The sequence below is a fragment of the Notechis scutatus genome, chromosome 2, assembly GCF_049901735.1.
Source record: "Notechis scutatus isolate UNSWTSFEM ecotype Mainland chromosome 2, rNotScu1.2, whole genome shotgun sequence".
In the NCBI taxonomy this organism is placed as follows: Eukaryota; Metazoa; Chordata; class Lepidosauria; order Squamata; family Elapidae; genus Notechis; species Notechis scutatus.
In genome coordinates this window covers 21,263,910-21,278,912 of record NC_142010.1, presented here as the reverse complement: position 1 = coordinate 21,278,912, position 15,003 = coordinate 21,263,910, and the positions used below count along the sequence as shown (strand labels likewise).

The window sequence follows — 15,003 nt, the reverse complement described above, 5'->3', positions numbered from 1 at the left end:
ATGTTATAATTACTAATTAGAAACAGAACTAGAAGAAATCGTAAAAGGAAAAAAAAGATAGCTTTGATAAACCTAATATTTTGACCATAAGGAGAAGCCTCCATCGTATTGGAGCTTTAGGGAAGATTAAGAATGTAAAAGGATAAAGACTATAACATAATGGGATTGTTCAAATAGGGAAAGTCCCCTTTAAATCCTAGGTGAATCGTTCCAGAAGTGGCTCAGTCAAGAGAAGATGTGCTCCAAAATGGAGGTTTTTAAGAAGAGATTGTCTGAAATGGAATAGGGCAGTGGTGGCTAACCTTTTTCAGCTCCCGTGCCAATAATTGTGTGCACACTCGCTTGTGCGCGCTTGCATGCCAGCACCCGTGTGCACACTCGCTTGTGCGCGCTTGCATGCCAGCACCCAGAAAGCAATGTATGCTGCCTCCCCCCGTGCGCAAGCCCCCTCACGCACCACGCGTCTTCTCACACGATTCCCCCACGTGCTTTGCGTCTGCATCTGCGTGCATGATTCCCCCTTGCCGCTGCGCATCTACGCATGCGTGCGTGATTCACATGCGATGCATCTGCACATGCAATTCCCCCCTTGTGTGCTGCGCGTCTGCGCATGCGTGCAATTCCCGTCGTGCACAGCACGTCCCTGTTACATGCACGCGCGTCTCCTGTGCATCCCCCCGCATGCACGCCAGATACCCAACAATCAGCTGTTGGGTGGCAGTACATGCACACATGCGCAATGTAGCTCTTCCGGGCGACCTATCGCATGCCGGGGGGGAAATGACTCTGCATGTCATTTCCGGCACGCATGGCATTGGTTCGCCAACACGGGTATAGGCTCTCCTGCTTGAGCAGGGGGTTGGACTAGACCTCCAAGGTCCCTCCCAACTGTTATTCTGTTATATTTGGGGTGCCTGAACTGATAGTGTGGGTTGTGGCCTTGGGGTTATATCAGCTCACCTGCTGCTTGCTGCCATAGAAAAGTGGGGAAGGGATCAGTGAAGAATTTTTCATTGCAGCTTTGCAATTCCAGCCTGGATTTTATCTCTCCAAGGCCATTTCTGTTAGCTCTGCTGTGCAGCAGCCTAGCTACAAGGGAGTTGGGCTGTAGTTTGTTTCAAGTTGCTGTTTTCACCCACTTTGCCTCAGAGCTTGCCTGGCATTTCTGGCTTTCCTAGTAAATTTCCTAGTAAAAATTTCCTAGTACCTTAACTTTATGAAGCCAAGGGTTTGTCTTTCCGAAAGTTGGCAGCCACCCCTCTCCTAGAAGAATGAAATATTCTAGGAACTATTAAAAAGGCAGAATGTTTCCCCTAAAAGGGAAATAAAAATCTTTAAGGGACACAGATACTCAGGCTCAGCAGATATTTTGGTGCCAGCTTATCTACAAAACAAAACACTGGGGAATCTTATCTACAAGACAAAAGGCTGGGCCATCTTATCTACAAGAAAAAAAGACCTTCAGCTCCGAGGTACCTTTACTCAAGATTCAAACCAGGACAAAGCCATTAACCCATAATATCTAACAAAATGAAATTCAATGTAGAGAAATGTAAAGTCCTACACTTAGGCAAGAAAAACCAAAAGTACACATATAGATTGGGTGAAACCAGGCTTAATAGCAGTAACTGTGAGAGAGATCTTGGAGTCTTAGTGGACCACCAGCTAAATATGAGTCAGCAGTGTGCAGCAGCAGCCAAAAAAGCTAATGCAATCCTAAGCATAGAGGGATGCAATCAAGATCAAGGGAGGTACTAATACCACTCTATAAAGCCTTAGTAAGACCACACCTAGAGTACTGCATCCAGTTTTGTTCACATTATAAAAAAGATGTTGAGACTCTAGAAAAAGTACAGAGAAGAGCAACTAGGATGATTAGGGGACTGGAGGCTGAAACAGACAACGAACGGTTGCAGGAACTGGGCTTGGCTAGTCTAGTAAAGAGAAGGACCAGGGGAGACATGATAGTGGTCTTCCAATATTTGAAGGGCTGCCACAGAGAGGAAGGATTCAAGCTATTTTCTAAAGCTCCTGTAGGCCAGACAAGGAATAATGGATGGAAACTGAAGGAGGAGAGATTTAACCTGGAAATAAGGAGAAATTTTCTGACAGTGAGACCAACCAACCAATGGAACAGAAGTTGCCTTCGGAAGTTTTGGGAGCTTCATCACTGGAGGCTTTCAAGAAGAGATTGGACTGCCATTTGTCAGAAATGATGTAGGGTCTCCTGCTTGGGCGGGAGGTTGGACTAGATGACCTACAAGGTCCCTTCCAACTCTGTTAAACCTGTTAATAGGGATTGCCCAAAGTTAGCTAAGACCCCCGCATAACCCCCTGGGAGTCTGACAGCCAATAGGCTATAATGGGGACAGGAAGCTCCAGTTCAAAGCCCAAGAGAGGGTATAAATATTTCTCTCTCTCCACTCCATGTGGTCATCTACCCAGAATCACATGTGCTTGGTGGTTCTGCTTCACCATTAAACCACCCTTCCAAGCAGCCTCCGTATTTCCAGTGCCTTTCTCCCCACTTGGAACTGAACCCAGATGGACATGTCTTCCAACACTAGGAAATGGTCACAGGCAGCCCTGACACAGTGCCCAGTGGGGAGCTGCCTAATCATTTATTGCAGCAGACAAGAACAGGAGGCAACAGTGGACAAATTCCTCCCAATATATTGTCTGGGAGAGAACTAGAACTGGAACCGTTTGCCCTGCAACATCTGTTATGATTAAACCCAATAATTCAAGACCGGAAGCCCTTTTAAGAATTCACAACAGTTCCTTTATTATTTAAACATTTGAAGTTTGTCAAAGGGCCTCCCACTTGCTGCCTGTCCTGTCCTCCTCCTCGCTCAGGAGGAAGGCTTTTGCCCAAGGCCAGGATCTGAGAACTGTTCCAGGTGCACCAGATTCAGTATCTGAAAAATTGGTTTGTCTTTCTGGATTCAGCCACCGATGGCAAAGATGGCGTGGGCAGGTGGAAAAAAATCTCCTGGTTTCGTGGATTTTTTGACAGAATTTCTTTCCACATTCCGAGGACTTACACGGCTTCTCCCCAATGTGGATAATTTTGGGGGAGACTGAAGGCAGGGGTCCCCAACCCCAGTTCGCAGCACACTAACAGGCTGTGGCCGTTCAGAACTGAATGGAGGGAACAGCAGGCTGGCATATGTGCATACACAGCTCAACTTGCGTGGGTAGTGAGCCAGCGCGCACACGGAGCTCAACTTGCACACAAGTGGCGGGTCTATGCACAGCTCGACTTGCGCAAGTGACAGGCCAGCACGGGTCAGCCCGCAACTCGACTTGCACAAGATAGTGCGGGCCAGTTCCCCTCACACACACACAGGGCCATCGAACTGTAAAAGTTGGGGACCACTAAGTTAAGGGACCCACTTTTAATGGAATGCCTTTCCACACTTCTTGCATTTGTGAGGTTTCTCCCCAGTGTGGATCCTTTTATGGGATTTCAGGTTACCCTTCTGAGTAAAGCTCTTTCCACACTCCGTGCACTTATGTGGCTTTTCTTCTGTGTGGATTTTTTTGTGGGAATTCAGGTTACTGCACTGGTTGAAGCACTTTCCGCATTCCGCGCATCTGTAGGGTTTCTCCCCGGTGTGTATCCTCTTGTGGGAGGTGAGCTGAAAGTTGTGGGTAAAATTCTTTCCACACTCGTGACATTTGTACGGTTTCTCTCCTGTGTGATTCATTCTATGGGAATTAAGGTTGGCCTTGTGGTTAAAGCTCTTTCCACAATCTGCGCACTTAAATGGTTTCTGCCCCGTGTGGATTATTTTATGGGAAGTAAGATACCTGCGCTGGCTGAACGTCTTCCCACATTCCATGCATTTATATGGCTTTTCCCCTGAATTGAACCTTTCCCTGGGAGCAAAAGAACTGCTCTCACAGAAAGGTTTCCCGTTCTGTTCATTTGATTTATTTCCGACGTTGGTTTTTCCACATTCAGAAAGGATAGTAGTCCTATTGCTGCAATTTTCTTCATCCTCTTGGGACAAAGTCTCTTTTTTAGTGCGAATTGTGTATGTTTCATGTAAATCTAAGTCTTCTTCAGAGGTTTCCGCGTTTTCCGCTTTTATGTTTTCTTTTGGTTCTCCTTTGGGAAGAATCTCTTGACTTTCAGGAGAGGGCAAATTTGGGCTGTTCTTGCTGTCATTTCCTGACAGATTTCTTTCGGGCTCTTTTGTTTCCGTTGGATTTGCAAAGTCCGCTCTCCTCTCTACATCTCCGAGGGTTTGGGAGGCTTCCTTGTTCTCTTGAACGTGATTTCCTTCAGAGAAAACGAACGCAGGAAAATTGAGGCAAGCAAAAATAAAGAGGAGGCAAAATAAGAATTCATAGCACAGGAAATAAAAATGTTCTAGTATAATTCTGTCAAGGGTTCTGCACTATTTGGAAAGGTGTTCTGCTGATTAATGTTAAGTAGTCTGGTCCAAGCCAGTGATCTCCAACCTTTCTGGCTTGGCGGCCCAGTATGAATGGTGTTGGTGGAAGAGGATATGGTTCTGAGCGAATGGTAGGCACATGTGTGAGCTCGTATACGCACACACTTCTCAAGAGTGGAGCTGCGTGTCAGCTTTGGAAGCCACGTTTTACTCAGAAGCTTCCAAGCTGCCACATCTTAGTGCCTGGGAATTTGGGAAGAGAGATTTTCATGAAGAGGTGGAAGATTAGACATAATAACATTCTTCTCATAAAGTCAAGGACAAGTTACCCTGCACCTGCAAAGGAGTGGTTGTGTCAACTCATTAAATATTTCTATGGTCTTTTTAGAGTTGCCAACAGAGAGGGAGGGGGAGCTGTGCAGCAAAACCAAAATTTATGCATTCCATAAAATATTTTCAAAGATATTAACTAGGTGACTGAAGTTTCTGCCACACAAAATTCTAACTGATGACAAGCTATGGATGTGTCTTATTGGAGAATATGAATTATGATATACCCAGGAGGTGGGGGGAAACCTAGGTTCAAGGGTGACAATGAATTATGTGTCTCAGAGTCAGCTACACCCAGGCAATGCCAGCATGTTAACTCCCAATAAATCCTTTTGAAGTTTTGGAAGTTTGGCTCGAGACTCATGATTTAAATGGGGGTAACTGCCGGAATCCTGACAGGTTGGAGGAGTGTCTCCAGTTGGGATGACGGTTGATTGGGGCATGTGCTAGGTCTGGTGGGTGCAGGGGATGGGTTTTGAAATTTCAATTGGGAAAGGAAAACCTGGAACCCTCTGATTCGGCTTTCCCCGGATGTGCCAGTATCACTAATAAATTCTTACTTGGATCAACTTTGTTTCTGAGTGCTGAATGAAATGGGGAGTTTCATTGGAACACTGACACTGTGAGTGCAATTGCCCAACGGTCACGTAAGTGGAGCTGCATGCGCATGCATGTTCTCCCGCCACTTGTGCAGCCCATTCCCAAATGGGCTATAGCCCGGTAGTGGGCCGCAGCCCACCAGGGATTGGGGGACCCTGATCTAAGCCGTATAAAATTTGGACTTTGAGGGAGACAGGTTATTATAACGTTCATATGAATAAAACCCCACAGGATAAAAGCGAATTACTTCTATTTTATGACCTTCTTAAACAATAAAAAAAAAATCCACCTGTTTCGATGAATGAGTACATGTATTTATTTATATGTTCATTTATTGAGTTATTTTTGCAAATAACTCAAAGCGGCCAACACATCCAACAGAATGTCCTCTTCCTCTTTTCCCCACAACCACCCTGAGGTGAGTTGGGCGAAGAGGGTGTGACTGGCCCAAGGTCATTTGCACCGTTACATGATTTTGTTCAATAAATGAATTCTGTTTGTTTGTTTATGGAATTTAAATTCAATTTATTTAAGCAATTTATATTGCCGCCTATTCGGACATGGCGACTCAAGGCGGCTTACGGAATATAAAACAGCATATAAAAACAATAAAACTAATAAAAAAAGAAATCTATAATAAATTAATAAAATCATCCCCCGCCCTGACAACAGTAGTTAATGGGCTCCATCCCGCTCTGGGTTCCCCAGGCCCACTGGCAGAACCAGGTCTTCAGAGCCTTCTGGAAGAATATTAGAGTGGGGGTCATTCAGGAGTGGCTACTGCGGGTTCGCATAGGTTCGGGCGATCCTGTAGCTAGGATTCTGCGCAGTTCGGTGAAACCACGAATCCCACCCCTGGCTGCCCCCCCCTTTTACAGGAGTCCCCATGCAGCCCGGTTTGGATGCCAGTTAAGTGCAGGGCCTGTGCGGAGGCTCGGGGAGGGAGACAAACGGGCCTCCTGGAAGTTCCTGAAGTCCAGAAACGGGCCCATTTCCATCCTCCAGAGGGCCTCCAAAGCCCAGGAGAAGCCATTTTTGCCCTCCCAGAGGCTCGAGGAAAGCCTTCGGAGCCTGGGGAAGGTAAAAACACCCACTGACCCCTGCCGTGGTGTAGGAGGCCGACTAGGCCACGCCCACGCCCACCCGGCAACCAGGTAGAGAACTGGTCGCTAAACTTTTTGAAGCCCACCCCTGGGCCGTTTTAATCTCTGGAGAGATGATGTTCCATAATTCCACTTATGGATTCTTATCAAGTCACAGCTGGAATTCAGCTTTAAGGAAGTGAGGAATCGGGGAAAAGAAGTTTGTAGTAGTTATTCTGGGGGATGGACAAGGGAGATGACGGCAGCCAGGAGCTGCGCTAACTAGCTCTATAGATAGTCCTGGACGTACAACCACAATTGAGCCCCAAATTTGTGTTGCTAAGTGAGAAATGTGTTCCCGTTTTATGACTGTTCTTGCCACAGGGAATAAGTGAATCCTTACAGTTGTTAAATTAGTAGCACGGTTGTTAAGTGAGTCGGAAAAGGTGAGCATGTGACACGGCAGCCGTCCTAAAGAGGAACCACTTGTCAAGCATCCAAACGTAAATCGCATGACCACGAGATGGTGCAATGTTCCTGAGTGTGACTACTTGTCCTAAGTCCCTTTTGTTCAGTACCACTGTAACACTAAATGAAGCGTTGTAAGCTGAAGACTACCTGCAATTTTGTTGCTTGTCTTGAAACACCAGCCATTATCTGGAGAAAAGTTAACAGTTGAGAGTAGAAACGGGGGGATTTGAGCAGTCAACATAATAACATTGATTATCTGGTGCCATTTAATCAATCTCTCACCAAGAAGATAAAAAACAGCGCTGCATTTTCCCAACCATTTCTTCTAATCATCAGAACAAAGAGCGGGGATCCTTACTCAGAAAGGCTAAATTTCTGGAGTTCTCCAGCATAATTTCTCGGTACAGAGATTTTTGATCAGGATCTAGCTGAGACCATTCCTCCTTGGAAAAATGCACGGCCACCTCTTCGAAAGAGACGAGAACCTGTGTAAAATAGAAGAGTCCATTTTATTTGCCAGTTCTCGCCTTTCGGCTCAACGATACGTAACACAGACATTTGCAAAGGGTTAGGTCAGTTCACCTATCTCAATTTCATGTCAACATTTCTGCAGAAAGCACACTATATGAGAAAGGGGATAATAATTATGACAAAAGGCTAGGAGACTAAAACCTATGAAGAACGGTTGCAGGAATTAAAGATGGATACTCTACAGAAAAAAAGGATTGGGGGGACATAATAGCAACATTCCAATATTTGAGGGATTGCCACCAAGAAGAGAGGGTCAACTTATTTTCCAAAGCATAAAGTGGTACTAATGCTTCATGTGATTTTGATTCTATGCCTTTCTTTATATAACTAATTTATGTTACCATCAGGGAGGCGTTATAGGTGTCTTAAAATGAGGACTAATAGACTGAGAAACAGTTTCTTTTCCAAGGCAATAATTGTCTTGAATCAAACAATGCATATGTGATTTAGACCTATGTATATAGTGGCATTTTTAAACTATCTAACTTACTATATGTTTTAGACTAGGTTTTTAATTATTATTTTAATTATTTTAATTTTTAAATACTCTGTAGTGTGATTGTGATGTGGTGTTTGGGACACTGTGCTGGAGTAGCTTTCAAATTTCATTGTATTTGTAGAATGCAATGACAATAAAGGTATTCTATTTTATTCTATTCTATTTTGGCTGCTGCTGCACACTGCTGACTCATGTTTAAGTGATCATCCATCAAGACTCCAAGGTCCCTCTCACAGTTACTGTTTTTGAGCCAGCTTTCACCTAATGTGTGCTTGTACCTTTGCTTTTCACACAAAAAATTACGAGTAGTCCCATCGCTGGTTTTCATTCTACTTGACAGATACAGGACAACATACTGGTGTGATTATCGTTAACATTTTAGTTTGATACACCGCAAAATCTCCTGAGGGATTGAACCTGCCCACTCCCTCTTAACAACTTTACAAAGTGAGTGAACCCATGAAAAAGATTTTAATTTGTGGAGTGCTATCAACTTTCAGATGACAGACAAATTTTGGCTCCTTGTCCAAACAACAGTTTAACAAAGGAGCTATACCGTCAATTAGTATAAAGATAGAAATTAGAAATGGGGAGATCACTTTTTTGATTTGGGAATTATTCTATTAGTGGGTAGAAAATAGTAGAAGTTAGAAATCTGGATATGTAAACATAGATGTCTAATGGAATAATGAACACTGAATAAGCAAAGTTTAAGATTATTTGGTGGTTAATTGGCTATAATTGTGCTGTCTACTTGAAGTTTATAGATGTTTGATATTATTAATGGATTACAAATAAAACTGAACAGAGGGTCTAATCAATGTAAAATTCGTAACAAGGATAAGTGAAGATGAAGAGATATTGAGAATAATAGTTATAACTATTGTGTGTATAAGACATTATCGGTATTCAATAGAGAATGTAGAGATTGTACCCAGATGGTATACTGTTACTGTGAATATACATAACCAAGGAAATTGTACAATAAAAGGTAATAATAAAAATAACAATAAAAAAAAAACATTCACATGGCAGACAATTTCTGCTCCTTGTCTGTCCAACAACAGTTTTGAGAGGGGACTTATGTTAAACATGACTGATCGGCAATCTGAACCCACTATTTCACGTTGCTCAGAACCAACAATATCTATCGTACATAGAGGTTTCAAAAGTAGGTTTTCATTTTGAAAAAGGCAACGGGATTGATTTTTCGAGGAAAAACGAGATCTTTCGCTTCCTAACCTGGAGGTTTCATGAGTCGTATTGGATGCTGTGGGAGATGGAAAGACAGTAATTGACAGTTGAGGTCAGTTGGTGGGAGGGGGAAGAGTTCTGACAGGATGGGGGGGGGGGGGGGGAGATTGTGTGTTGTTGTTTTTTATTTACAGTCAACTGATCTTAACACTCTTTGAGAGCCATTGAGGTTACTAAGCCAATTGATTAAGCTTCCAGGTTAAGAAGAGAAAATAGATGATAGATGGATGAATGGATATAGATAGATAGATAGATAGATAGATAGATAGATAGATAGACGATGATAGGGATATAGATGATATACAGGTGATGATAGAGACAGATACAGACAGACAGAGGGAGGGAGATTGAGATTCTTGTTTTTCCTTAAAAAAAATTAGTCCAGTTGCCTTTTTAAAATAAAAACCACTTTTGATACAACTATGACCTGGATAGCTGAGAATCTTCCTAGATTCTCCACCACATGTAGATTCATAGATTCTAGATTCGTAGATTCACTGATTTGTAGATTCTCTACCATATATAGATTCATACATTCTCTACCTTACATTGAGTATATGAAAATATACTCCAACTGATCTATCGTCCATGACATTTTGGCTCCTACCTGAGTTGGATGTTCAACTGCTTTTTCATCTCCAGCAGAAAAAGGAGAAGAATCTATCAATGCCGGATCTCCTGCGAGATAAAATTTTCAGAAACGTAGTAATTACGTTATTTGTAAGCATTACGCAAAAGAGGGCCCAGAGAATGAGGGGGGGAGGAAATGTCTCTTTCTGAGGAAACTTCTCTTACTGGTGGAGGTGGCCTGACTTTGATCTTCATGGAAGATCTCCCTGAAGAGCAGATCCCGGGAAGACTCTGGTGGATCCCTCCTTTCCTCCAGATTCTCAGTAACAGACTTCAAGTTAGCCCTCTGGAACGGAAAGCCCTGAAGAAGCAAAGAAATACAAATAATGGAACCTACAAAAAGGAAGCAGATGCTCATTGGAACAACTGGCCTTGAACGTCTCCTTTCCTTAGTATCTTCCTAATGCTACAGGTAATCCTCAACTTACAACCGCTCATTTAGTGACCATTCAAAGTTACAACACTGAATAAAGTAACTTCTGACCATAAACGAGCCACGGTGGCGCAGTGGTCAGAGTGCAGCACTGCAGGCTACTTCTGCTGCCTGCTGGCTGCCTGCAATTTGGCAGTTTGAATCTCACCAGACTCAGACTTTCCATCCTTCCAGTCAGTAAAATGAGGACCCAGATTGTTGGGGGCAATAGGCTGACTCTGTAAACCACTTAGAGAGGGATGTACAAGCACTGTGAAGCGGTGCGATTGCTATTTTTCACAGTTATGACCTTAGCAGTATCCCCATAGTCATGTGATCAAACTTCAGAAGCTTGGCAACTGGCTCATATTTATGACCGTTGCCGTGTCCTGGGGTCATGTGATCCCCTTTGGCGACCTTCTGACAAGCAGAGTTAACAGGGAGGCCCAATTCACTTAACAACCGGGTATCAACTTTGGAAGCCATATTAGCACCAGACGCTTCCTCACTGCCACATTCTTCAGCCTGGGAAAATGGGAGGGGGGAATTTCTTGGAGCATATGTGGTTAGACATAACATTCTTCTTCTAAGTCAAGGTCATGTTATTTCTGCAGCTGGGTGAGAGGACGTCTCAAGTTGGGACGGATGATGATTGGGGCATGTGATGCAATGAGGGGTGCAGGGGTGGATTTGTAGTTTTTCTTTATTGCAAGGAAACCCAGAACTTTCAGATTCGGGATTTCCCAGGTGTGCCAGTTTACTACTCTAATAAAAGGCACCTTTGAAAAGATGTCTGTCTCGGAGTTATTTGTTGGAGTGGAGGTTTTCTGGAACGTTGACGCCAGGTTCCTAAACCTACATTAGTAAAAGTGGCTGATGACCATTTTTCACACTTACGACTGACCATTGCAGCATTCTTTGGTCCAAGGGCTTCGGCGTGCAAAGTGTGGAGGGGATTTAAACCAGGGAAAGCTGGATGTTCTCCCTTCTCCCTCTGTGCCTTTTCATCAGGCTGGAATAACAAGAGAAGTGAAGAGTGGCAAAAAAAAAAAGGTAGTGGAGCATGCTTAGATCCCTTCTGATGTTCCAGTACTCTGAAGAGTACTGGTCCCTGCCTGCCACAGCAGCTCATTTTGAAAGCCAGAGTATAGTGTTTTTTCAGTGGGAGGAAAAAGGGCCAGGCCTCCTTTTCATAACAATTCAAAGAAGATCCTAATGCTGGGAACAGTTGAGGGCAAAAGAAGGACGGGACAACAGAGAATGAGGTGGTTGGATGGAGTCACTGAAGCAGTGAGCTTAAATGGACTCCAGGGGATGGTAGAGGACAGGAAGGCCTGGAGCAACCTTGTCCAATGGAGTCACGATGGGTCAGACATGACTTTGCAACTAACAACAACAAATCTGAGGGGTCTAGATATGAAAAAGATGTTAAAGCAGATGGGTTTTATAATGAATTGACTGAATTAGATAAAATTTAAGACTGGCAAAGATCTTTAAAGACAAATCAGGGAAATGTTGGAAATATCCTCAGATACCTGGATCATATTACCATATATGGTGGACATGCAGAGAAGCTAAAAGATATTGGACAAAAATACATACTTGCTTGGAAAGGATGACAAAACAACATAGATTTAAAGCCCGAGATATTTTGCTTGGGGATTTTACCCGAGAACTTTAGTAAAGAAATTACATATTTAATTATACATATATTAACAGCAGCTAGAATTGTATTTGCTCAAAACTGGAAAAATGAAAAGGTTCCGATAGAGGATAGAGGTGATTATGAAAATATTGGAATGTGCAGAAATGAGTAGGTTAACATTGGCAATTAGAGAACAAGAAATGGAATATTATAGGATTTGGAATTTATTTTATAAATGGTTGGAAAATAAAGTAAGAAATTAAATATTATGATATATAATAATGAATAGGTTGTAATATAATGTACACTTAGCAAAAATGTATACAAATATCAATAGTTGCACAAGATATATGTACCCAGTCGACACACTGTGTAACTGAAAGATGGATTTGGTTGTGTTTTTTTTTTTGAAAAAAACTTTCTGATCGACAAGCTCAGCATCTTCACCACTGAGCTGCCCTGTCGCCCTCTGTAAGAATCCCAACACATGGTTATTCTTTGACACCCTATTTTTAAGCTTACCAAGGGAAAATGTCTCACCTGCGCCTCTCCCTGCTCCTTCTCCTCCTCCGCCTGGCTCAGGAGAAATCCTTCGGCCAAGGCCACTGCCTGGCAGCTGGTCTCGGCTCCACACTCCCGGATCCAGCTCTCCATCTCAGGGGGCAAGAAGGACAAGAACTGGTCCAGGATCACCAGGTCCTGCATCTGCACCTTCGTGTTCATTTCTGGCTTTAGCCACTGGCGGCAAAGCTGGTGGAGACGGCTGCACATCTTCCGAGGGCCTTGTTTCCACAAGGAGGAGGACAGAGCCCTCATCTTCCTCCGGGTGACGACCCGCAGGACACGCCGAAGCTCCTCCATTTTCTTCCACGGGGCACCCTTCTTCAAGCGGATGTCCGTCTCTGCCTGCTGTCCGGAGGCCGCCTCCTTTGGGTAGGGCCTCCTTTGGACAGACCTGAAGTTGGGGGCAACTGTCTTTTCCGACTCCAGAAGCTCCTGGTCAGGGCCCGTTGTGACGTCCTTCTTCCTCCACGTGACGATGTCCTTCAAACCGGAGGCATCCATCTCTGCCTGCAGGCGCCCACTTGTCTCCTTTGCAAAGGGAGACCTGCAGTCTGTGGTCGGCATCTTTCTTGGCCTAAGATGCTCCTGGGAGCGGTCTTTGGGGAAGGTCTCCGCAGACACCTCTTGGGGGGCCCTGTGTTCTAGTCCTACCTCGCTCAGGGGGACTTTTGGGACGGTCCCATTCAGAGTATCTCCTTCTTCTTCTTCCTCCTTCACTACCACCATCTCCAACGATCCTGGGGCTTTGGGGCTGGCCCCATCCTGAGTTACTTCCTCCTCCTCCTCTTCCTCCTTCACTACCACCATTTCCAGGGATCCTGGGACTTTGGGCAGGGTCCCACCGGGAGTCACTTCCTCCTCCTTCACTACCACCATCTCCGGGGACCCTGCCCACTCGGCGTTCACCAGCTCCGCCGCCCGCCAGCTCCGCAGCTCCTTGCGCACCAGGCGCAGCGCCTTCTCCAGCAGCGGTCGCAGCTCCCGCAGGGGCAGCTCGGCCCCGCGCTCGGCCCAGCCTTCCTCCTGCAGAACCTGGAGCAAAGCTAGCAGCCGCTTCGGCCGGCCGCGCCCTCCTTCCCGCAGCAACAGCGGCTCCAGCGCCCGGATCGCCTCGCCGGGCCTTTTCTCCAGCAGCGCCTCCAGGGCCAGCTGCAGAGCCAGCGCGGCGTCCCAGGGCAGGCTCTGCCGCTTGGCTACGTCTAGCTCGGCCGCCAGCCCCAGCAGAGCCGCCCTGAGCGAGGACACGCGGGGCTTCCACCCCTGCCTCCGCCTCGAGGTCCGCGGGGCCGGGTCCGTGGCCAGGGTTCTGCCCTCGACCAGCGTCTGGATGGCGCGCAGGAGCGCCATCTCCAACCGCAGCAACCCTTGCAGCCGCTCCTGCTCGGGCTCCGATAGCGCCGCGTCCCGGTCTAGCAGAGCCTCCCGGCCGCGCCGGGCTTCCCTGAGCTGCGTGCAGAAGCGCTCCAGGTCCGGCGGCCCGTCCAGCTTCACCGCCCAGCGCCAGCGGGCCTGGACCTGCGGGGACACGTGCGCCACCAGCAGAGCCTCGGCTTTGGCCAGCTGGCGCGCCAGCCGCTCCGGGGAGAAGCCCTGCGCCTCCATTGCCTCGCGACGCCCTCCTGCTCCCAGCCGCTCACTTAGCAAAGGGCGGCGTCCCCACCCCTCCTTACCGCCCTCTGCCGACTCACCCTCCTCCGGAAAAGGCGGGGCTCCGTGTGGGCCCCGCCCCTCCTGGTAATGCTGGGAAATCTCCTTTGTAGGCCCTTCAACCCGGCGCCCAGGGGTGCCGCCTGGATAAGGAATACAAGAGAGCCGAATCGAGTACAGTAGAAATAGAAATAGAGTAAGTAGAGTACAGTAAAGTAGAAATAGAAATAAGTACAGTTGAGTTGAGTAGAGTAGAAATAGAATAGAGTAGAAATAGAAATAGAGTTAAGTAGAAATAGAAATAATAGAAATAGAAATAAATAGGGTAGAGTGCAGTAGAAATAGAGTAGAGTAGGAATAGAATAGAATAGAATAGAATAGAATAGAATAGAATAGAATAGAATAGAAGAGTTGGAAGGGACCTGGGAGGTCTTCTAGTCCAACCCCCTGCTTAGGCAGGAAACCCTACACCACTTCAGACAAATCGTCCTCCAACATCTTAAAAACTTCCAGTGTTGGAGCATTCACAATTTCTGGAGTCATTCCACTGATTAATTTTTCTAACTGTCAGGAAATTTCTCCTTAGTTCTAAGTTGCTTCTCTCCTTGATTGGTTTCCATACTGAGTAGAAATAGAGGAGACCAGAATAGAATAGAATAGAATAGAATAGAATAGAATAGAATAGAATAGAATAGAAATAGAAATAGAAATAGAAATAGAAATAGAAATAGAAATAGAAATAAATAGAATAAGAAGAGAAGAGAAAGCTGGAAGGGTTCTGGAGGTCTTTTTGTCCAGCCCCGTGCTCAAGCAAGAGACATTGCCATTTCAGACAAGTAGCTGTCCAGTCTTTTCTTTAAAAACCCAATTATGAAGAACCCACAATTTCTAGATGCAAGCTGGTTAATTGTCCTCACTGTTCGGAAGTTTCTCCT

General features: G+C 45.4%; 1 protein-coding gene across 1 annotated transcript; it reads right to left on the bottom strand.

The window, feature by feature from the left end:
- Positions 1-2,759: 2,759 nt before the first annotated feature.
- LOC113427751 (uncharacterized) lies at positions 2,760-14,121 on the bottom strand. The gene is made up of 5 exons (XM_026690281.2): positions 12,398-14,121; positions 9,966-10,101; positions 9,778-9,848; positions 7,245-7,371; positions 2,760-4,288 (listed from the first exon to the last, which is right to left on the bottom strand). The coding sequence occupies exons 1-5, from the start codon at positions 14,021-14,023 to the stop codon at positions 3,399-3,401; spliced, it is 2,850 nt and encodes a 949-aa protein (XP_026546066.2). The 5' UTR covers positions 14,024-14,121; the 3' UTR covers positions 2,760-3,398.
- Positions 14,122-15,003: the final 882 nt, after the last annotated feature.

Coding starts and splice junctions, on each gene's coding strand:
- LOC113427751 (XM_026690281.2), bottom strand. CDS start 14,023: ATGGAGGCGCAGGGCTTCTCCCCGGAGCGGCTGGCGCGCCAGCTGGCC. Junction 7,372..9,777: donor CAGTTGAACATCCAACTCAG/GTAGGAGCCAAA, acceptor TATTTTACACAG/GTTCTCGTCTCTTTCGAAGA. Junction 4,289..7,244: donor CAGAAATTTAGCCTTTCTGA/GTAAGGATCCCC, acceptor TTTTCTCTGAAG/GAAATCACGTTCAAGAGAAC.